The sequence below is a fragment of the Antechinus flavipes genome, chromosome 1 (assembly GCF_016432865.1).
Source record: "Antechinus flavipes isolate AdamAnt ecotype Samford, QLD, Australia chromosome 1, AdamAnt_v2, whole genome shotgun sequence".
Taxonomy (NCBI): domain Eukaryota; kingdom Metazoa; phylum Chordata; class Mammalia; order Dasyuromorphia; family Dasyuridae; genus Antechinus; species Antechinus flavipes.
Window position 1 is genome coordinate 628954114 of NC_067398.1, and position 23925 is coordinate 628978038.

A 23925-nucleotide genomic window follows, 5' to 3' on the forward strand; every position below is an offset into this window, starting at 1 on the left:
TATCTTTGTGTTTCTAGCCAACTCTTAATGGTAGGAGAATAGGAAACTGTGATTTGAAGGGTGCAAGGAGGTCTCCTTCAACACTTAAATCTCTCTTTGACTGACTCTAACAGAATACCTAAGATTTCACCATTATAGTGTCATTTTTTGGATTAAAATCCTGCTTCTGTTGGAATCCAAATATTCATCATTCATTGATACTTTATGATAGGTTAGTTTACTAGATATCTAACTACCATCATTGGAGGGTAAAGAGCAGGACTTGGGAGAATAGAATATAGGAAGAATGTAATTCCCAGTGGAACCATGGGGAAAGAAAGAGGCATGGGTGTGTTATATAGGGCACTGTTTAGAGAGGGTTTTCATGTATTATCTCATTTGATCCTCACAACATAAACATACCTGTGAGATTAGCAGGGAAAGTATCTAATTTCTGTTTTATAGATGAGGGTGTTGAAATGACTTGTCCAAAGTCCTACAACTCATAAATGGTAGTACCTACATTCTTTGGACTCAACATGATAGGGGTGACTCAATTTCTTATTTATGTCTTTTCCAGTGCCTTTGCATCTCATTATTGCTTTCCATTTTCCAGTAATATAAACCTTTAAGATTTTAGCCTCAACAGACTATCAGATATTTCTGATAACCATTATTAGAATATCCTTGCCTATCCCTCTCTGTGTCTGTTTTCCATTCCATTAACAAAACTAAAACTTGCTGGTTTCCATATGGAGTAAGGGAAGTATTGGCAACAAGGGCCTATAGATTTAGATAGCAGTAACTTTCCCTTCACCCTCCCATTTTCTCCACTTCATCCAAATTTCTGCTTGGCTGAGGCAGAAAATTTTTCCACTATTGGTTACTGACAGTCTGTCTGGATAGATAATGTCAATTCAGGGTATCCACCAATCTCTAAATTTACAACTTAGTCTTTTAGAAAGACTTGGGATTTGGGACTCAGGGACTACCCCATCTACCATTTGGACATAAGAGAAAAATTATATTAGTTCTCTGGACCTCGGTTTCCTCATTTGTAAAATGGGGATAGTAATAATAATAATGATCCCTTCTTTGCACCCCCATATAGGACTGTTGCCAGGATCAAATATTGTGATAGTTCTTAAAACATTTTATAAATAAGAAAGCATTTTAGATAAACTTTTCTGCAGATAGATCATAAAGTCAGAGAATGCTACAGGAGTGTTTTACCAGTGTGCCAGATCTTCCCATTACAATCTTTCTCTTTAAGAGATAATGAACCCTTTACCAAGCACCTGCTCCAAGGTTGGCAATTTCTATGCATTATTACAGGGGTGAGAGGGGTTGAGACGGATGAAACTATTCCCTTCTCCTTCTCCTTCAAATCTCCAACTTTAAAGGTCACTTCATAAGGGAAATAATAACTGACATTTTTATAATGTTTGTACAGAGTTGATTTGCAAAATGTCTGATCCTCAAAACAACTGCAGGAGGTGAAAGTTAATATTTTCCCCATTTTACAGATGGGAAGACTGCTATTGAGAAAAGTTAAGTGACTTGCTAAGATCACACAGCTAGTAAATGTTTGAAGCCATATTTGAACTCAGGTCTTCCTGGCTTCAACTTTAACACTGTCAATTATGCCAATCTAGCCTGAAAACTAGGAAGAATTGAATCCCACTTCCAGATCTGTCAATAATAAGAATCAGAATAAGAGAATCAATAATAATAATATATAACATTTTTATAGAACTTTAAGGTTTGCAAATTACTTTATATGTATTATCTTATCCGATACTAACAAACTATATGACATTACACCTACCCATTTTGAACCTCAGTTTCTTCTTTTGTCAAATAAAGGAATTAGTCTAAAATACTGAGATCTCTTCTAGCTTATTGTACTGCTAATTAATGGCTCTTGGTGGGGACAAAAAAAAATTTAGTCCCAATGAGTTCATACCTGGAAAGCTTGTTAAAAAGAACATTATTGTTCTCAGAATTAATTAAAGATAAAATCACTGGTAGAGCAGAGTGCTTTCTAATCAAGCCCCTTGAACAAAGCCTAGAGCAGCTTTGCTGTGGTCCAGAGTTAGCAGGAACTGCATTTCTCCTTGGGGGTCTTATTGATGCTATTCCTTGAGGTCTCATTATTTGTGGGGCTGCTGACAACTGTGTGCTGCTTGATATTTTCTTGATGTTTCCTGATGATTTTGATTTCTCTTTGGGTCCTATTAATAGCAGGACTTAAACATTCACACGCTCACACAGAAGATGTGCCAGTATCTTAATGATCCTTTTATAAACCACAGTCTAAAACAAAACTCCTGCCTAATGCAGATACTCCTCATAATTACAGCTTGCAAAAGTCATAGCATGGAGTCACGTGGGAATCCTAAGGAAGGGCCCACTGATTGCCTAATTAAGCCAGCAATGGCATCTGTGCTCCTTTTTGTTGCCAGGCATCAGTCAGTCAGGCTATCTGGATTTTTCTTGCTACTAAATCTGTGTCACCCAAAACTTCCCATATGCCCCTCTGTTATAACAGGCTGAGACTACCTCCCCCCAACTCTTCACTTGCAGAGTAAATGCCCAGTTGCATAGAAACCCAGGCCTAGAATTAGCTGTAGCTACTAAGGATCTCTAAGCAGGACTCTGGGGAGGCCATTCTTAGCAAGAATCATTATAATAATAATCAAACTTAGACTTCAGTGTCTTGGAGCAGCATGGCACAATGGGAAAAATTACTGGATTTGGAGGCACTGTTTGACCCAAGAAAAGACACTTAGTGTCTTTGGGTTTTTAAAAATGAAGGGATTGAATAAGGTGACTTCTGGGTAACTGCCAGTTCTCAATCTATGCTTCTGTGATTTTGCTCATTTAGATATGCCCTATAACAAATCCAAATGCCAATTTCCCCACACCATTCTAGACAATTTTGTGAGTTACTGTGGCCAAAAAAAAAAAAAAAAAAAAAAAGCCATCCCCTGATAGTTACCCTTCTGGTAATGAGCCTCATTGAACTTAGCTAGGTTGGTCCTCAGATGGCAGATGAGTCTCCTACCAGGCTTATTCAGATCTCTCCAGCATTATAGAACCTGGCAAGGTTTATGCTCTATTGGCATAACTTTCCAGAATACAAGGTCACCTCAACATCACAATGATGCATCAAAATAAGATTCTAAAGGAGGAAAAAAAAATGACATTGTTTTCATTTCAATTCAGCAAGTACTTTTTAAGTGCCTATCGTGTGCCAGACACTGTGTACTTTTTGCATTTCTTAAGAAATCCATCATATATATTTCTCAAGTTATAGAATCTCAGAGTTGGAAGTCCTTCAAAGTAAATGAATCCAAATCATTCCTGCTATCTGATCTAGGTCACTTCTCACAAATAGTCAAATACACTTTTGTGTTTTTTGTATTTGTATTTCTATTGCATACATATGTATATATATAGCAAGTACATAATAAATACTTATTGATTAATTCATTGGAAGATATCTCATTAATTGTAAAGGCAGTTTATTCCACTTTGAATCAAATACTGTCTTTGCCAAGAATATTGCTGATGCGTGAATAGCATTTTATGCCATTTTATGTCACCCTAAACTTTGTTTTTTCAATTTCAACCTTTAAGAGGTTCCATGCATGCTTTTCCTTTTTCTTTCTTTCTTTCTTTCTTTCTTTCTTTCTTTCTTTCTTTCTTTCTTTCTTTCTTTCTTTCTTTCTTTCTTTCTTTCTTTCTTTCTTTCTTTCTTCTTTCTTTCTTTTTTCTTTTCTTTTCTTTCTTTTTTCTTTTCTTTTCTTTTCTTTTTTTTTTCCTGAGGCAATTGGGGTTAAGTGACTTGTCCAGAGTCACACAACTAGGAAGTGTTAAGTGTCTGAGGACAGATTTGAACTAAGTTCTTCCTGACTTCAGGGCTGGTGCTCTATCCACTGCACTACCTAACTGCCCCTATGCTTTTTTTTTTTTATAGTGTATACACTCTCTGAATTTATTTCATATAGATGATTTATTTCATCTATACAGCTATCTATACATTAAATATATTAATTGAATTTTTAAAAAGAATTAAGAGTATATAAGAGCTGTTTTCAAAGGTAAAGGGCCAGAACTCTGAAATAAGGATTCTTACAAGGTTGTTAACTCAGTGGAATTGATAAGACCATGCTTATCTAGTTTAGCATGGTGATTAATAGCTCTCTAGTTCAGTACATATACTTAGTACTTAATATAGTTCTACAAGTTCTACACCTACGATGATGTAATTATAATAGAGCGTTTAAGCTGGGACAAACTTAGCCAGAGACATTCATTCCATCTCCCACCTTTGTGGTGGCTGGAGGCTGTAGCACAAGCCCTCAGACTCAGACATTCACTCCATCTCCCAACATCCTGGTGGCTGGCAAGTTCTCCTACTTCCCCCACTGAGCCAAGGCCAGTCAGAAGGGCCTCCAGAAAGCTAGCCAAGCCCCAGGCAAGGAGACAATAAAGAATTTGGCCTTTATCTATGGCTATTTTCATGGTGATTATTCTGCTGAAACAAAGACTTCCAGAAAACCAAGCAGAATACTACATTCAAATATAGAAAGAGCTGTCTTGTCTTGAAGAATTAAACTTATTTTGTGAAAAAGAAACAATACGTATACAAAGAGGAAAATGTAGGCACAACAAATGAGAAATGGTTCATAGGATCAAAGATTTCGCTCTGAATCTTAGAAGTCAGATAGGTGGTGCAATGAATAGGGTTCTGGACTTGGAGTCAGGAAGTACTGACTTCAAATGTGGCCTCAGATACCCAAACCCAAGTCAAATTAACCTCTCTTTGCCTTCATCTGTAAAATGGGAGAGTAATCGTATCGACCTTCCATAATTCCAGAATTATTATGACAAGAAAATGATAGTATCTGTAAAGGAAGGTATCAACATTAAAACACTTTTATAAATGGTTATAATTGTGAATATTGACTAGTCTAACCCTCCCTTCCCCGCAATGAATAATGTAAGGTCCAGAGAGTTTAATTTACTTTAAATTACTTGACCAAGATTATAGAAGTAGGAAGGATTTAAAATCACATACATTGATTCCAAAGCCAAATATTTTCCACAACACTAAGGACATTTATAAATGCATAAAATAAAATATATAGGATGGAAAGAAAACTAATTTTATTGAAATTAAAATGTTAGGGACAATTAGGTGGCACAGTGAATAGAGAGCATCAGCACTGAAGTCAGGAGGACCTGAGTTCAAATCTGATGTCAGAAAATTAAAATGTTATCTTTTTCTCCCATCTAAGTCCATGGGCTGATCTCTTGAAATCTATCTTATCCCAAGATTAAGGACTTCTGCTTTTAACAAATATTTGCTCCGAGGTTGGCAATCTTTGTATGTTATTTTGGGATTAAGAAGGGAAGCAATCATCTTGTTCTCCTTAGAATCAGCATTGAGACTCTAAACCACAGTATAAGTATCAGATGATGGTGGTGCTATTTTGTCTGAAGTAACTTCTCTTTTAAGGAAGCACAAAGTGAGGCTTTTTTTAAATGTACACATTTCAGAGGCATGTTTAGATATGTTTGATTCTATGAAAGAGCATGAGTCTGAAAAGACCAAACACCTGCTGAAAGCTTAGGTTCCATGGGCCCACATGAATCATAGGAGCACACACCTTGGCTTACATCCAGAGCATCCCTCTTTATCAGATGAGCTCTCTTGGCAAGCTGGAATAAGAAGCTCAGATGTGAATTTTCCTGCTGAGATTCTCCTGACAGATTGGGGTCAAGAACTGATTTCCTCCTTTGGCTACAACAAGAGAGGCAGTAACAGGTGTTGGCCAGATCTGAGATCAGATGGTTCCCTTGGCTCCATCACAGACTGACAGATAGACAGGGAGGGCCCAACACAAGTCTCATCTCTTCAATGAAACCTTCTCCTGTCAGTGAAACAAAGGAACAAAATGTGACCTAAATTTGATTATAACAAGATTTAAAATATCTAGGCTCTATCTTAGGAACCCATTTGGAGAGGTAGCATTTCATCACTGTATCTTGATGCCTTTAGCTATGTCTTCTTTAGAGAAGAAAGTGGGTTCTGGGAGAAGGTAAAAGTGCCATTGAACATTGGAGAAGGTGAGAGAGGGAGGAATTTGTAGCCCTTCTCAGTATGATTTCACTCATGATCAAATAATTTCTAATAGGATCCATCTATGCAGCTTCTACTCCCCACCTCCTATCTCTTTCACCCAACTGACTTTGGTTCAGATCCTGGGGCATTTTGTTATGACTCTAATTTAATTCACCTAACTAGTTAGTGGTAAAATCCAAACTGCAACCTATTTCTCATATTCTTTATACCATGACAAATTGACTCTTAAGCTTCTGAACACCTTAACGAAACTTCTAGGATCTCCTGGGGATAGGAGTTGAAGGTGGTGATCTGGGTTACTTAGATCACAACACTTTATTTTTTTTTAAACTAATGGCTTCTTTTTTCAAAATGCATGCAAATATAATTTTCAACATTTATTCTAGAAAAATATTGTGTTCCGAATTTTTCTTCCTCTCTCCGCACCTCTCCCTTCCCTAGACAGTAAGTAATCCAAAACATGTTAAATGTGTGCAATTCTTCTAAACATACTTCCATAATTATCATGCTGAACAAGAAAAATCATATCAAAAAGGAAAAAAATGAGAAAGAAAAAAGCAAGCAAACAACAACAAAAGTGAAGATACTATGTTGTGATCTATATTCAGTCTCCACAATCCTCTCTCTGGATAAAGAGGGCTCTCTCCCTCACAAGTCTATTGAAATTGGCCTGAATCACCTCATTGTTGAAAAGAATCAAGCTCATCATAGTTCATCATCACATAATCTTGATGTTACTGTCTATAATGTTCTTTTAGTTCTACTCACTTCATTCAGCATCAGTTCATGTAAAACTCTCCAGATTTCTGAAATCATCCTCCTGATGCGTCTTATAGAGCAATAATATTCCATTACATTCATATATCATAACTTATTCAGCTATTCCCCAGTCAGTGGGCATCCAACCAATTTCCAGTTCCTTGCCACTCCAAAAGAGCTGCTAAAAAACATTTTTGTACATTTGGGTTCTTTTCCCTTTTTTATAATCTCTTTGGGTTACAGACCTAGTACAGACACTGCTGGATCAAAGGGTATGCAGTTTTATAGTCCTTTGGGCATAGGTCCAAATTGCTCTCCAGAATGGTTGAATCAGTTCACAATTCCACTAACATTTTATTTTAAAACTATTCTGCTAGGGCAGCTAAGTGGAGCAGTAGATAGAGCGCAAGCCCTGAAGTCAGGAGGACCTGAGTTCAATTCTGACCTCAGACACTTAACACTTCCTACTTGTGTGATCCTGGGCAAGTCACTTAACTCCAATTGCCTCAAAAAAAAAATTCTGCTGTATTCAAAGTATAATTTTAAAATGCATAAAGAGGAAATAGCATTGCAGTTTTTTCCCAGGCTTCAGATGTGATGCCTTATAATGTCGATTATGTTTGGTGATAGCAAATATCTTGGGAGTTATGAGCTCTTTAGGTCTAAATTGTTCTATTCCCCTTGTCATAAATCTGAGGTCTTGGGGAACTGTCACCAAGCTATTAAGGATATGCAAAAATTGAGGAATCATGGGCAATGAAAGGCTAGAGAGAGATGGCTTTAGAGTCATTAGGTCTGAGTTTCAAGTTATTGTCTCAGATAGAAGCTGGAAACCCTGGGCAAATCACTTAATCTTTCAGTGCTGTAATTCTCTATAATTTGTGAAAACCTGATCTGAATTGGTTACAAGTTCTTCACCAAGGACTTCTTTCACCAATAAAAACAGTTCTCAGGTAGATAGGTAGATAGATAGATGGATAGATAGATAGATAGATAGATCAAAATTCCATCAGTTTTAGGTGTCAAGATTTTAGTGTGTCTGACTATGACACATCCAATCTATATAAACTCAGAAGGATCTATTATCAGTTAAACACAAATAGTCCATATGAACATTTAGAGTGGTGATGTCTAAATTTGCTCATCTCATATTTCTTTTAAGCTACTGCAATTCTATTTGGCTTGTAGAGCAAGCAACTTTTTTGATGCAAGTACATGGTGCCAGTCTTCCATTTCTCACAATCAATTCACAAGTTCTTCAGAAAGTCTTTGAAAGTATCCTTGAAGAAGTGGCTACATACAAGAGGCAAACAAAATCAAGAATGTTTCTCCAATAAATAAGCATTTTATTAAGACCAGGCACTGAGCAAATCAATGGGGAAAGAAAGAAAAAAGCAAAAACAGTCCCTGTTCTCAAGGAACTTACATTCTAATGGGAAAGAGACAATATTGATAAATATATATCTACATGATATAAACAGATTAGATGGAAAAGAACCTGAGAGAGGATGATCTAACCAGCTAAGAGTTTTGGTTTTTGCTTGTTTTATCTAGAATCCTTAAATATTAGACTCACTGGCTGGTAATTCCTCCTGTATGTAAGGAGAGAGTTATTGTTCTGTTGACTTGTTCCCGGCACCTGCTTGGGGATTGGTGTATCAATTCCACATCAAAGAGTATTTCTAGCATAGACTACTGATTGTTTGGGAGGAAGACACATTCTACTTTGGCAAGCTGGGCCTCTGTGCAGGAGACTCAGCCTTCTGAAAGTATGCTTAGGACATACTAGTCCTAATTAGTATAGAATATAACATAGAATATACAACATATTCTAATTGTATAGAACTAGACTGAATGTTAGAATAACTAAATATTAGAACAACTGAATATTAGAAGTAGAAAGACTTTGAAATTGAATCCACTCCCCTCATGTTAAGAATCAAAACCTAAGTCTCAGAACCTTGGGAATTGTTTAAAGTCAAACTGCTAACTAAGAGCACAGAGATTTGATTAGATGGCACAGTAGATAGGACCCTAGACCTAGAATTAAGAAGACCTGAGTTCAAATTTGACTTCAAACACTTATTAGCTATGTGATCCTGAACATGCCACCTAATTAATCTCTGCCCTCCTCAACTTTTTCCACTTGTAAAAATGGCACCTACCTCTCAGGGTTGTGAGGATCAAATGAGGAATACATGTAAAGCTCTTATCATAATTACTGCCATAGAAGAAACATTTAATAAACACTTGTTTCCCTTCCTTTACCTGATGCTTAGTCCAGTCTTTGTTTCCACTGTACTTTCCACTGTACCATGTCCCTAATGACTAATGACCATTACCTAAAGTAGTCAGCCAGGTGGACCTATCTATGGCATCCTCTAGGTTATGCATATATGCCCTTTCTCTGTGAGGAACATGGGTTTTGTCAGATTCAGTTCATGAACCTAGGTGCACCCCTCTCTCTCTGTCTCTCTGTCTCTCTGTCTCCCTGTCTCTCTGTCTCTCTATCTCTCTCTTTGTCTCTGATTCTCTCTCTGTCTCTCTGTCTCTATCTCTGTCTGTGTCTCTCTCCCTCTCCCCTATATACACACACTGCATATATATAATATGTATATATATATATATATATAAAATATACACACATATGTATCCTATGTATAGGTACATGTATGCATATATACACAATGTATATTTGGCATATAGGTACATATGTGTATATATAGACACATATTTATCCTGTGTATAGATACATATATAGTATATCTATATGTATACATATGTATCCTATTTATAGGTACTTGTGTGTGTACACACACATGTATCCTGCATATAAGTACATGAATGTGTATGCATGCACATACATGTATCCTATATATGTACTTATGCATGTGTACACATGTATTCTGCATATAGGTACATATATATGTAAATGTATGCTGATATATGATATGTGTATTATATTATATGTTAATTAAAAGCATTTATACTTAAAGATTTATACTTAAAGATTTTCAAACTGTTAGCTAGATATTCTTGTGGACAGAGCCCTGGGTCTGGAGTTCAGAAGATTCATCTTCCTGAGTTCAAATCTGGCCTCAGACACATCAGCTATGTGATCCTGGGCAAGTCATTTAACCCTGTTTGCCTCAGTTTCCTCATCTGTAAAATGAGTGAAGAAAGAAATAGTAAGCCACTCTGGAATCTTCATCAGAAAAACCCCAAGTGTCAGACAAGGACTGGGATATGACTGAAAAATGACAGAACAATGATAGACAAAAAATTTTCAAAGCACTTATCTCCTTTGATTTTATAATGATCCAGATGTAAGTGCTATTATTTTCCTCATTTTACAAATAAAGAAACTGAGGCAGAGAGCTATTAAGTGATTTGCCCAGGATCACACAGCTAATAAATATCTGTGGATGGATTTGAATTCAGTAAAATGAATCTTCCTGACTCCAGCTCTTCTTGAATTCTGGGTTTAGAATCTTATCCACTGAAATACCTAGCTCCTTAAATAGACTATATTAGAGGAAAGTGACTAGATAGACTCTGAATTCCTTTTAGGTCTAAATCTAAGATTCAATTATCCTATGTGCCTATTCTGAAATTGCTCTGGATTGTCAGTGAACATCTAGCTAGAAATGAATAGAATTTTCTCTCCAGATGCACTGTGACATGCAGATGGTGATAGTACTATTACCACCCTATTATCCCAGCCCTTCACTCTCCTAATAAAATTACTTGAGCTAAGTGTGTTCCATTTAAATCCTAGCTAAATTGCAAGATTAGGAAAATCTATCAAATCAGGTGTCTATTAAATTTAGTCAATTGACAAAGGGTTTGGGGAGCTTTTTAATTAAACTGTTCCATTTCAGATGTCATAATTTTGTTCTTTTTTCAAAAAATTATTTTTAAAGAAATTTGAAGAAAGTCAAGGCAGAACTAGTAGCAAAACAGCCTTTTACCAAGCTCTTCAGAATTCCCTGGGTGGAGAAGATTCAGACTCCAGCATTGAAGCAGCAGCTACGTGGTATTATTCCCTTGAGCATTCAACTGAAGATTACTCATCATTCTCCAGGGCATTGGAAAACGCTACCCGGTAAGAAATGGGAGGAAAAGAGTTTTTAATTGACCATAGTTTATTGTGATCATCATGAAACATAAAAGTGCTTGGCTTCTTACTCATGTTTTAGCTTTAATTATTGTTACTAATTATTTGGCAAATTTCCATTGTATTAGAAATAGTACAGTGTGTTGTATAGTGGGATATAATTGGAATCATAAAGTCATAGAATTTTAAAGCTTCAAAGATCCTGAATGATTTTTTAGTCCAACCCACTCATTTCATGGAAGAGTTGGGAAGTACTAGAGAACTTAATTAACTTTCTCAGGCAACTAACTAACTAACTAATGTTAATTAGGAGAAGTTAAAGAAACTACATTATTCAGGTTGGAGAAGAGAATTAAAGGATGGGAATGCAAAAATAAGTTAGTTTAAATTATTTGGAGGATTGTTATCCAATCAATTAACAAATATTTACTCAGAGCTATATGCCAGGCATTTTGTTAAATTCTGAGAATAGAGACAAAAATGAAACATTTCCTGCCCTCAAGGAGTTTACATTTTTAATATTTAACACTTACATTTAACATTTTAACAGAGAAGAAAATATATGCATATAGAAACAGATAAATAATACATACATAATACATAGATATAATATAACGAACTATATGTCCACTTAGGATTTCCTTCAATTACTTAAGAACATCACTTAGGATTTCCTTCAATTTAAAAACATTATTCAGATAAAAGGGTCATAAATTTTGCCAAGCTATCAAAGGGGTTCAGTCCCTGCCTGATTCAGTCCAATTTCCTAATTTTACAGAGGAAGAAACTGAGGCCCAAAGAATTTAAATGACTCATGCAACTTGGCACAGGTAGTCAGCAGCAAAGTCTGTATTTCTATTCAGGTCCTCAAACTTGAAATTCAATCCTTTTCCTTCTACACTAGTTATTAGCCAAAGATTAAACACTGTACTCTGTTTCTCTATTATAAGGCCACTTAAACATTTTCTGTTCACAATCCCTTTCGCTCAAGAAATTTTTATGTGATCCTGGGTAAAGAGGTATATAAAATAGCTATGCAAATCAAACATTTACTGCTAATAAATCACAATTTTGCAACCCTCACATTTTTGAGTCAAATGGTCTCAACAACCATAGTTTAAGAAGCTGAGCTCTATTGGAAGTAAGGAACTATGGGCTACAGATTAGAAAGTTTTGTGATTTATAAAAAGTTTAAAGGACACCATTTCTGGGTAATTTGTAACTTTAATAATCAAATTAATTTATAATTAATAAAAGGGGAGAACTCTTAAATACCAAAGAGCCCTCATGGAACCCACTGACAAACTCTTATATGCTCTTGGAAGAGTTGATGTTCCTGAGGATGGCAATCAACTCTAATTGACTAATAATTAATTAGAATAATGAATATTATAATGAGAGGTACATTTATTTTAATGAGGGGCTGAGAGATATGACTGATCTCTCAGCCTTGGACAAATAAACTTATCTGTTATCCAGATTACCCCTTCCTAGGGCAATCTAGATAAAAGGGGATCCACTTCTACTCAGTGAAATGCAATGATTTTAGATTAAATTTTTTGGAAGATTCTCTAGTTGATTGAGATAATAATTTCAAGATTTCATTTCATCATCCACTCTGCATCTTCAGAGAACTATTCTCTGATCTAATGTCCAAATGAAAAATCTTAGATCTCCTCAATATTTAGTTATTTAATAATCATTTCTCTGTTTCCATCCCAAATGATCAAAAGTTAAATTTTGAAAGTATTGTTTCATTTATTTGGAAAGTTCTTACACACATAGAACTTAAACCCTTATTGTCCCTATAATTTTATTTAAATGAAATGCTACTTAATGTATTTGTCCCTTAGGAACTCTTCCTATGCCCTCCCTCTGTCCTTGAGGAAATTCTTCTGTCTCTCGAAGCCTATCAGGGAATAATTGTCCAAATATTCCATCTTCCAAGATCCCTACCCCCTCCTGCTATATCTAAATAAGAAGTTTTGGATTTCCTTCTGTATCTTCCCTCTTCTTCGTCTTCCTCTCCTTCCGGTCACCTTCTCACCTACTATAGTTCACCCTGTTCTCTGATCAAAATGGGAACAATGTGGTTATGATTGATTCAACATTCAGTAACTTCCTTTCCATTTTCAGGAAACTCATAGTTCCCCTTTTGCTCCTCTGCTCAGCCAAGTCATGACCTAGCTATGATTGCTACACTAGCTGAGGGAAGAAGAACTAGTTTTAGATGGTGGCACATTTTGACAATCTACTAGAGACACTGGAAGGTGTTGCAATCTTCAATCAAAAAGTGTATCAATTAATCAATGATTGAATAGATGAGCTAGCATAGTCCTTGGAATAAGATTGTTGGAGATATCATACTTTAATTTTTTGTTAAAAAAGCAGTGCTCAATCTTAAAGTTTTTATTTTTCCCTAAATATTGATTCTATCACAGGTGACACAAATGGATAGGATTCTAGGCTTAGAATTTGAATTATCCCGAGTTCAAATTCTACCTACAATACTTATTAGTTATGTTACCCTGGTCAGGTCACTTAACCTATCTCAGCCTCAGTTTCTTCATGTGTAATCTGGAGGAGTTGGATTTGATGGGCCCTAAGAGCCCTTCCTGATCTTTACCTATGATGATATGAAATCATCTTTTTGTTTTAAGTAATAATATTTATGGGGCAGATAAGTGTTGCAGTGGATAGAGTTCAAAGCCTAGAATAAGAAGATCTGAGTTCAAAACTGATCTGAATTTATATTTGCTTTCAGATACTTACTAGTTTTATGACCCTGGGCAAATTACTGAACCCTATTTACCTCAGTTCCCTCATCTATAAATGATCTGGAGAAGGAAAGGGCAAACCACTTTAGTATCTTTGCCAAGAAAATATGAAATGGGTTCCCAAAGAATCAGACTTGACTGAAACAATTGAACATCACTCACATTTCTATATTTTACAATTTTACAAAGTACTTTCTTCATATCACTGGCAAAGATTGGAACTGGAATCCTTCTTCAATTCTCCTGCCAATTGCAATATTTTTTCTGCCATATCACATTGCCTACTGAGAACTGACAAGGTTGCCATCACACTGGATCTTAAAAGATCACCTTGTGAAAGAAGTTTCATAAAGCATGACTACTCTTAACTATAAACTATAAACAACAGAGATGGCATTATTTTGTGCTTTTCTCTTAATATCCACTTCTGCCACCTATACCTAGGATAGTACCTTGTATATTGTAGGTGCTTAATAAATGCTCATTGGATTGGTTTAGTTTAGGAAATAAGATTAACATGAAGGAAAACTGACCTAAAAATCACTCCATCCTAAGTTTTAGACTTGGCTTTCCCTAGCATGAAGAGTATCTACTTAGAAATTCTAGGATCTTTTTTTGCTCATGGCATAATATTATTACTTACCATAAGTTGTTACAGTACATGGATTGTCCAAGCTGGCATTAGGACAGAAGGGGCAGGAGATTCACATATGTATATGCTATTGCCAGAATGATTTACCTACTGAAACCAATATACCACAATACATCCTTTGGGAGCTCCTGTTCCAAGAGGTATCAATTTCTATGAAATAATAGTCAAAGATAAAACTGTGTTCACATCTAAATATTAACTTGTAAGGGGTAAGACTATGAGTGCTATGTCAATACTCAATGTGATCAGGGAATGTTGGAGGAATTAAGGAAGACTTCAGAAAAGAAGTGCAATCAGAGTAGTTACCTGAAAGATAGATGGAATTTGACTAAATGGAAGGACCTAGAGATGGGCATCTTTTTTAAAAAACAAATATAATTCCCTTAAATTCAATAAATTTTTGTTTGACCCTAAAAATGTCTAGCTAACATAGGGCTGCATAAAAGGAGTGATGTAAAGCCTCGATAAGACTGAGCTCAGTTGCACAGGGCATTTTATAAAAGAAAAAAGAGGTACTTTCCCTGAAATCCACAATATTCAGTATGGTCAATTTCTGAAAAGTCTAGCTAATGAAATATGGGGACTCTCCAGCCCCCAAACCCCATGTGATTCCCATAAATATAAATTGCCAACATGTTTTGCTAAAGAGAAAGTAGAGTTCAGAATTCTTCAAATCTCATCATACTTGAAAAGTAAGATCATACTGATTTTTCTTGTGCAGCATAACAAAAAGCAAATATGTTTAGAAGATTTGCCCATGTTTAATCTATATCAAATTGCTTGCTGTCCTGGGAAAATAAGAGAAAAATTTGGAACACAAGGTTTTGCAAAAGTGAATAATGAAAACTGTCTTTGCATGGATTTTTTTTTTTGAAAACCAAAATACTTTTTAAAAAAGAAAGAAAAGTAAGATCGTAGAATTCAGCATTAAAGAAGACCTTAGACATCATTTTATTTAATCCTAAACTTTGAGGATTAAGAGGGGTAAATGACTTTCTCCAGATCACATAGATAATGGTCATCATCATCATCATCAAGAATAAGTCAATATGCATATGGTATATTCCAGTTAACAAAGTGCTTTGCAGGCACTCATTTGACCCTCAAAACAATCCACCCATAGTTGTCATTATACCAATCTGACAGATAAAGAAACTGAGGCACAGAAGTCTTCCTAACTACAAATTCAGGAACTCTAACCATTATTCTAAGCTGCCTTTTAGGTAGTAAGCAATAGAAGCAGAATTCAAACACGGACCTCCAAATCTGGTACTCTTTCCAGTGTGTTTCATTGAAAGATTATGCAATTATAGTTCCAGAGTAATTTATGTCTGACCTTGAACAACTCATCCTCTTCTAGTCTTATGGGACTTAGATATAAAATGAAAACCATCAGTATTGAGTCATGGGACAATAGAGAAAGAAGCTATTCTTAGTGGGATATAGTAATTTGGGGTGAGGGGCTAGAGCTAGGAATTGACATGGATACAAGTAATGAGTCAATTATTATAGAATAATATATCCATGAATCTAGGAGCCGAGGCAGCTTTAGTGCCTGGATTTAATGAAGCTTTAGGCCAAAACGAAGGGAGTACATAATGTACATAATCTTGGCAAAAGCCAAGTTTTAGGGATGTTAATGTTTCAGACACAAAGGAAAAGGAAATTAAATTCATATAAGTAAAAAGACTAGAAAAATTATTTCTTGGTCCCCACACCAGGGCCATTGCAATTTGACTATCAGTCCAGGAGAAGAGCCATCTGACCCTGGTTTTAAAACACTCATAATGGGCTACATAGATTAATGATATCAGGTATGGGTATCCCATTAGGACTAGTGATGGGCATCTTTTTTAAAAAACAAATATGATTCCCTTAAATTCAATAAATTTTTGTTTGACCCTAAAAATGTCTAGCTAACATAGGGCTGCATAAAAGGAGTGATGTAAAGCCTCGATAAGACTGAGCTCAGTTGCACAGGGCATTTTACAAAAGAAAAAAGGGGTACTTTCCCTGAAATCCACAATATTCAGTATGGTCAAATAGGACACAAATAGGAAACTAGATTTTCTGGGGAGTACCTGCCATGTTCCTTCTTCTTGATTCCCAGAACGTACTATTTGTTTGATATTTTCACCTTCATATGTATCAGAACCACTGAGGTTTCATATATATAAGAGGAATCATTTCACTCTGGTACTTCAGTTAGAAGCTCAAAGATATTTTGAAAATTATCTAGTGCAACCAACCCATTTTAGAGAAAAGAAAACCAAAGTCCAAAGGGGTAAGGCCCCAAAGCAAAATTAGTAGCAGGACTTAGATTTGCACAGAGATCCTCTAGGGCTTTTTCTATTGCATCAAAATGTGCAATGAATAAGCTGTTGGATGAGGAAGGAAGTTCTGAATTCGAATCTTGATCTAGATATTTACTAGTTCAGTGACCAAATGTCAAGAAGTCTTAGTACCTTCATCTGGAAAATGGGGATAATCGTACCTCTGGATAATAGGATCATGTATAGCAATATTGTGTATTTATATATTACCTACTATATAAGATCTTAGCAAACTTTAGAATATTACATATAGGATAAGTATTATTAATCATTATTTTCTCACTTCAACATAGCCTAAAATCCATTATTATTAGGAATAATTTTGGTAATTGTCCAATTCCATTGTTGAGAAGAAAGAAGAATATGGAAAAGTGGAAAGAATAGTGACTTAGAGATCAAAGGTTCCTAGTTCAAATCACACTTTGCTTGTTACCTGGGTGACTATGGACAATTTCTGTTCCTTTTTTCTGTGATTCAGTTTCTTCACTTGTAAAATAAAAGGATTGGACTATGTAATTCCTAAGGTCTCTTCCAGCTTTAAATCTAATGTATGATCTTCTTGTGGAGAAATTCTATGCTTATTTTAAGTATCCTTTCCATAAAAAACAGTATTACACAGTCACACACATACAACACATACACATACACACACACACACACACACACACACACACACCATGGAAAATGTACCATCTGGCCCATTTTACTAGGCCAAATTGTGTGGATAGATTCTTTCTTCCCAAGATATAGGTAACAGCTATATATTGGCAGGAATCCAGAATGCCTGAGGGGTGGAAATCTAACAATTCCAAATACTTGCTGTGATACTGGGAGGAGATCAGAAGTGGGACGGCTGAACACTTTCTAAAGGAACCTCCTGCTGTAACCAGACATGTCTGTTCCTGACCCCCTACAACTCTGTCTTACACTTTCTCATGCCTTGCTGCATTTGCTCCTGCCACGACCCACAGATTTCCTCCCCTTCTCTCTGTTTCATTTGTGAGTGCCAAGGGAAAGAATGCTTTTTAAGGACCCCAGTACAACCAAACTGTATAAAAGCTCCCATTTGATGGGGATCTACTCATATAACTCCTCAACACACTCCTCAAGTAACCTGACACATTTAGGCTGGAATGAATATGAATATTGTCAAGCCACAATCATAGATGTGGTCAACTGAAAAGTTTTATCTTTTCTGCTATTTCTATATCTGTAGAAATATCACCTGGCCTGCAAGTTCCATTTCAGTTAGCCAAAAAGCATTTTCTATGTGCTAAACACCAGAGATGCAAAGAAAGGCAAGATAGTCCTTGCTTTCAAGAAGCCCACAATCTAATGGTAAGAAAACATGGAAACAACAAGATAAATATAGAGTAATTTGGAGGAAACATTAGACAGAAGGCACTAGACCTGAACATAGATTTGATTGAGACTTGAAGTAAGTCAGGAAAGCTAGCAGGAAGAACAGAGGAGGGGGAGCATTCAAAGCTTAAGAGACAGGGTGTGAAAATTCTTGATGTGAGCAGATGGAAGATCATTGTCACTGGAAGATCATTAAGGTGTAAGTTGACAGGAAAGAAAATGACCAAGCTGTGAAGGGCCTCAAAAGCCAAATGGAGAATTTTACATTTGTATAGCAGAGCATTTAGAAGATTATTGAGGAGGGGTTTGACAGTCAGACTTCTTCTTTAGGAAGATGACTGTCAGCTGAGCGGAAGATGGACTGGAATAGGGAGCCAATCAGAAGGCCAATTGATTTATCTAAGCAGGAAGTGATGAGATCAGTCAAAGGATAGAAAAAGGGGATGTAGGAAAGATATAATGAAAGGAGAACTGATAAGACTTCCAGTGGATTGGATTGGGGAGAAAAGTGAGAAAGAGGAATCAAGAACACAAGGTTTCGAGCCTAGGTGACTGGAAGGATGCTGGTCATATTCCACCTTCTCTGGGGAATCTTCCTTCCACAATCTATCTTGGAATCTCTGATTTCCTTCAAGATTCAGCTGAAATACTCTTTCTTAGTTGCCTCCACCTAATCTAAAAGATTAAAGTGGCTTGCTTTAAGTCATGTGGCTAATAAGTAGCAGAGCCAAAAATTTTTACCAAGGTCCCTATTCATTGTTTCTTCTACTGTACAATATATATGTCTTATATTATTACTATTTATAATAGTAATAACAACAGTCTAATGTTTATGTAATATCTCTTTTTTTAGCACTATAGAACTTTTTTCACTTTCCTCACCATACTTTTGTGAGGTAAAAAGTTATCTCCTTTTTTGACAAGTGAGGAAATTGATATTCATAGAATTTGTCACTTAATTAAATGATGCTTAAGTTGGTAAGTGGAAGGGGCAATACTTAAACCTAAACCTTTGGCTAGAAGTATCACACTTTTTCTATGATATCAAATATATTATATCAAATCCTAGAACCATGACCTTAGAAGATATTTAGTCCAGTCTAAACAAGACCAGTCTCAATAATAAATCTTCCAGCCTCTACTTGAAGATCTCCAATGATGAGAACCCCTCTACCTCCCTAAGATACCCCATTCCACTTTTGCATAGCCCAATTGTTCATAGTTTTTTCCTTCCCTTGGACCTAAATGTATTTTTATGAAAATTCTATTATTTTCTCCTTGTTTTGCATTTTCAGTCCTAGCAGAACAAATACAATCCCTTTTCCATATGACAGATATTTAAAGACAGCTTTGATCTTTCCCCTAAATGTTGTTTTCTTCCGGCTAAACAATTCTTTTCTGTCAACCAACCCTCAAATGACACAATCTCAATTTCTTAGAACATTCTGATTTCTATCCTCTGAATCTTCTCCAACTTATCAAAGCTTTGTTTAGAATATGGCACCCAGCAGAAAATGTAATACTCAAGAAATGCTGTGACTAGAGCATAGAACAATGCTCAATAAATATTTCATTCTTGACTTTTTTTTACTGTTTCCTGTTAGTCTCAACTTCTCCCTTCCCCCCAGAGACATTCCAAATTATACTACAAATTTACACTCACTGTATTTAACTCAGTTATCCAAGAAAATAGATAAATGATAAGACTTTGACCCCATCAGGGCACATCCCAGCTTCCTATTGTACTAAACCAATGTAACCATCCCTGAACTGGCTCTCATATTTAATTGCTGATTTAATGATATAAAGTACTGAAACCCTAAGTAGGTGCACTGGAATGGGACAACTGAGCACTTAAGGCTAATTACCAATTGGACAATACTCTATTAGCATATGTTTGGAAAATAGTCCTTCCCACTATTCTGTGCTAACTCGATCTTTTGGTGTATACAGAGAATTGTAGGAGGGATTAGAGGGTGGAGTAAAACAAGCCAGAGTCACTTTGATGGGTGGATGAGGAGAAGGGAGGTTGTAGAGAGCCTGGGTCCATTTCCCTTCACTTCTCCCCTTAAAGATCAAGAATAAAGACCAAGAACTTTTGCTTATCCTGACTCTGGCTGATTCTAAGGCATCCAGGATGCTAACCCAAACTTCACATTATAATATTTATTAAGTGCTTCATTTAATTAATTATTCAATCAATCAACACTTATTAATCTCCTAATATGTAAATATAATAAATAAGATTATCCCAACTTAAAATAATAATAATGGCTTGCATTTACATCCAATGTTTACCCCCATTTTAAAGCTCAGGAAATTAAGGATTAAAATGGTTAGGTGACTTTCCACACATCAGGAGGTAAGGTAGAATTTAAGATTCTAATTCAAGTCCAACTCTCTATGCAATAGTCTAAACACTCTATTAAGTAGCTAATTGACTCAGTGGATCAAGTGTCAGACTTGGAATCAGGAAAACTTGAATTTATGCCCTATCTTAGATCTTTATTAGCTTTGTGACTAAGTCTCTTAATCTTTTCTGTGTCTCAGTTTACTCATCTGTAAAATGAGGACTAAGAGTAGGTGGGTGTTGTAAAGATCAAACAAGTTTGTAGAGAGATAAAGCATTTTGTAAAATTTAAGGAACTTTATACTTGCTATATATCATCATTATCATCTATTATTAATATTATTAAGTCCAGCATAACTTTACGCTGGGCACTGGATTCAAAGATAAAACAATCTCTGCCCTAATCGAACTTATATTCTATAACAAGGGTGGTAGTATGTACACAGATAAATCAATACAGAGCACTTGGAAGTGAGGACAACAACAGCTGTTCTTAGTGTTTAGGAAACAGCTAAAGGGGTTTTGTATAAAAGGAGCTGCTTGTTTATACTTGCAAATATTCTGCTGTGGGTAAATTTTGGCTCTCCTTGAGGGAATGGACACAGGCACAGTATTGGTGGGGGAATGGGAGTTAGGGTAGAGGTGGGGAACAGCGCAGTTCTCTTGAGACCATGAGAAAGCCACATGTGGTAAAGCACAGGTTTGAATGATGAAGTGTCCTTATTTTCAAAAAGAGACATCCATTATTTTAGTAATGACTACTGCATTCATAGTGTAATTCCCCAGATCATCTAACACTATCCTCTTTCTCTTGCTCCAGGGACTATTTTATCAACTGTCCCATTATTGACATGGTCAGTCATTGGGCAAGGGGAACCCGAGGGAACATCTACATGTACTATGTGCCTGAAACCTACTCTCAGAACAGGTAAGAACCATTTGGCCAGAAATAGCTGGACTTCTGGAAAAATGTGTTTCTTGTCTCTAGATGATCCTGGATCTTTTTTTTTAAACTTTAAATAAAATTAGCTCTTCAGAATTTCAGGAATCTGTAATTTTGTAAGTATGCATATTTTCTCTTCTGCTGGAGATCATAACCTTTCCTTGACTTAGTAAGTGGTTTTTGACCCTTTAAACAACTTCATGATCTTTCCAAACTGAGAAGGTTCATCCTCAGCTGACCCACATTAAGTTTATTGGTATACTTTTCAAATGTAGTTGAACCAGCTGGTATTTATTAATTGTCAGTCATAAAGAGCTTTAAGGTTTGTGAAGGGCTTTACAAATATTATCTCATTTGATCCTCATAACCATAGTAGGTAAATGCCACTACTATCCCATTTTACAAATGAAGAAACAGAGTCAAACATAGGTTAAGGAACTTGTCTAATCTCCCAAAGGTAATAAGTGTCTGAGGCTGGATTTGAACCTCAACTCTTCCTGATTCAATGTCCAGCTCTCCATTCACTGAATTCTTGATAAATCATTTGAGAGTCAATGCTATGATGAGGAATCTGTAAGCATCATTGATCCTTTTAACCAGGGGCCTCTGACTCCAAATCCAGGACTAGAAATTTATACTGTATTAGAGAGAAGGAATTAGGGATGGGGAGAAAACAATCAAGGAGAATAGCTACAACATACTCATAAATTTCTATGACATCAGGTAGAACATTGATTCTCAAAGCATGGGTCCCATGAGCTAGTGCTTTAAAATTGTGAGCTAGTTATTCTGTGGTATTTGTACATGTCATCACCTATGCTTGTATGGGACTTAAATTGTATGTAAATATTTCCCAACATTTCTCACAGCGAAGAATAGCATGTTTCTCATAAATATTTGAACCAAAGTGGAGAGTGACAGGAGTAAAGGAGAGATACACAGGCACAGTGCTTTAGACAAATGAAAAATCTTTTTAAGTGAAGGAATTAGGGAAGGCTTCAGGGAAGAAGTCCCTGAGCTAAGTCTTAAATGAAAAGAAAATTTTCAAAGGACAAAACTAAGGCGGGAAGAGGTATGGTTGGTATTGGTACAAGAATATCTTGTAATAAGGAAATTGAGGTCAAGGAACATTAAAATTTCCTCAGAGAAGCTGAACAAGAACTTGAACCCAGCTCTTCTAAAGCCAAGTCCAAAATTAATTTTGCAATACAACTCCTGACTTCTAAGAAGACAAGACTAGCCAGATGGTCTGAATCAGCCCACCAGTCTGTCTCTGATGTTTGTATCAAAGGACATGATGTGGTTGGACATGATAGCCACCCCCCAAATTTAGCAACTTTAAGCAGGGAATGATTCAATCTCACAAGCCCAAGCTATTTTCTCCTTGAAAAAACATAAGCTCTTTACACTGGTCCTGGTTTCTCCAAAACCCCTTCCCATCTGTCATCCATGAAATGCTCAAGGCCTCCTTTGAAGTATTTCTATGTTTGATCTGCCCCACATCTTGAGGATTACAAGTTGACCAAAGAAAGGAAGGGATTTAAGTAGTTTGTGCAAAAACTCTAGGCAAAAAAGCATGAGGGGGGTATTGAGGAGAGAGAAAAAAAAGAAAACATCTGTTTCAGGCTCGGGGATGAAAGGAACCTGTCTCAGCCTGTGGTTGGTTGAACATGTGGTCAGAAATACCAAAGATGGTAGATGTGTCCAGAAATATCTCCCTTCTGGAAGGGGGGACTACTGGTGTCTTTTGTCATTAGGGAATAGTTACATGATTCCAGGGCCAACTCCTTAATTTGGGCCCCCTGGCCCCTTTTATAAATGGAAGTCTAAGGGAATTCAATGCTTTTGTCCTTATAGCTAGAGCACACCAACAGCTGTGTCTTCTGGGCCAGGAAGTCTAGGTTACATGCAGAAAGATGGAGAAACCACTTCAATCCAATTTTGTTTGATCAAGATCAAGTGTTCTGAATAAATCTACTGTTAGTAAAAATCACACAAACATGGCCACCAATGGCTAACACCAAATGAACTTGTATCATCTAAATTGTGTAGTGAATAAAGTGTTGAATTAGAGGGTTGGGAAGACACAATTTTAGATCCTACTTCAGACATTTACTAAATGCATGACCCTGGGCAAGATAAATCAATAGCATTTATTAAGTGTTTACTATATTCCAGGAACTGTGCTAAGTACTGCAAGAACACAAACAAAGAGAAAAAGTAATCTCTGTTATCAAGGAGCTCAAATTTTATTTAGGGAAATATCATGAAAATATTTACGCAAAATATATACAGGGTAATTTGGAGGCGATCTCAGAGTGAAGACACAGACACTGAGGAGAACTGAGAAAGAAAGGCCTCTTGCAGAAAGTTTCAAGTTTAAACTTAAAGGACATCACCATTCATAGAGGAGAAATAAGAACATTTCAGGTATGGGAGACAACCAGTGAAATAACAGGTCAGTGTCACTGGGTAATAAAGAAAATGGAAGGAGTAAAA

General features: G+C 36.2%; 1 protein-coding gene across 1 annotated transcript in view; it reads left to right on the forward strand.

Moving 5' to 3' along the window:
• Positions 1–23925, forward strand: part of TG (thyroglobulin) — a 359469-nt gene that overhangs the window by 314456 nt on the left and 21088 nt on the right. Inside the window, exons 44-45 of the mRNA XM_051971107.1 lie at positions 10816–10997; positions 21304–21411. Of these exons, the coding sequence (XP_051827067.1) occupies positions 10816–10997; positions 21304–21411 (290 nt within the window). The remainder of the gene's footprint in view (positions 1–10815; positions 10998–21303; positions 21412–23925) is intronic.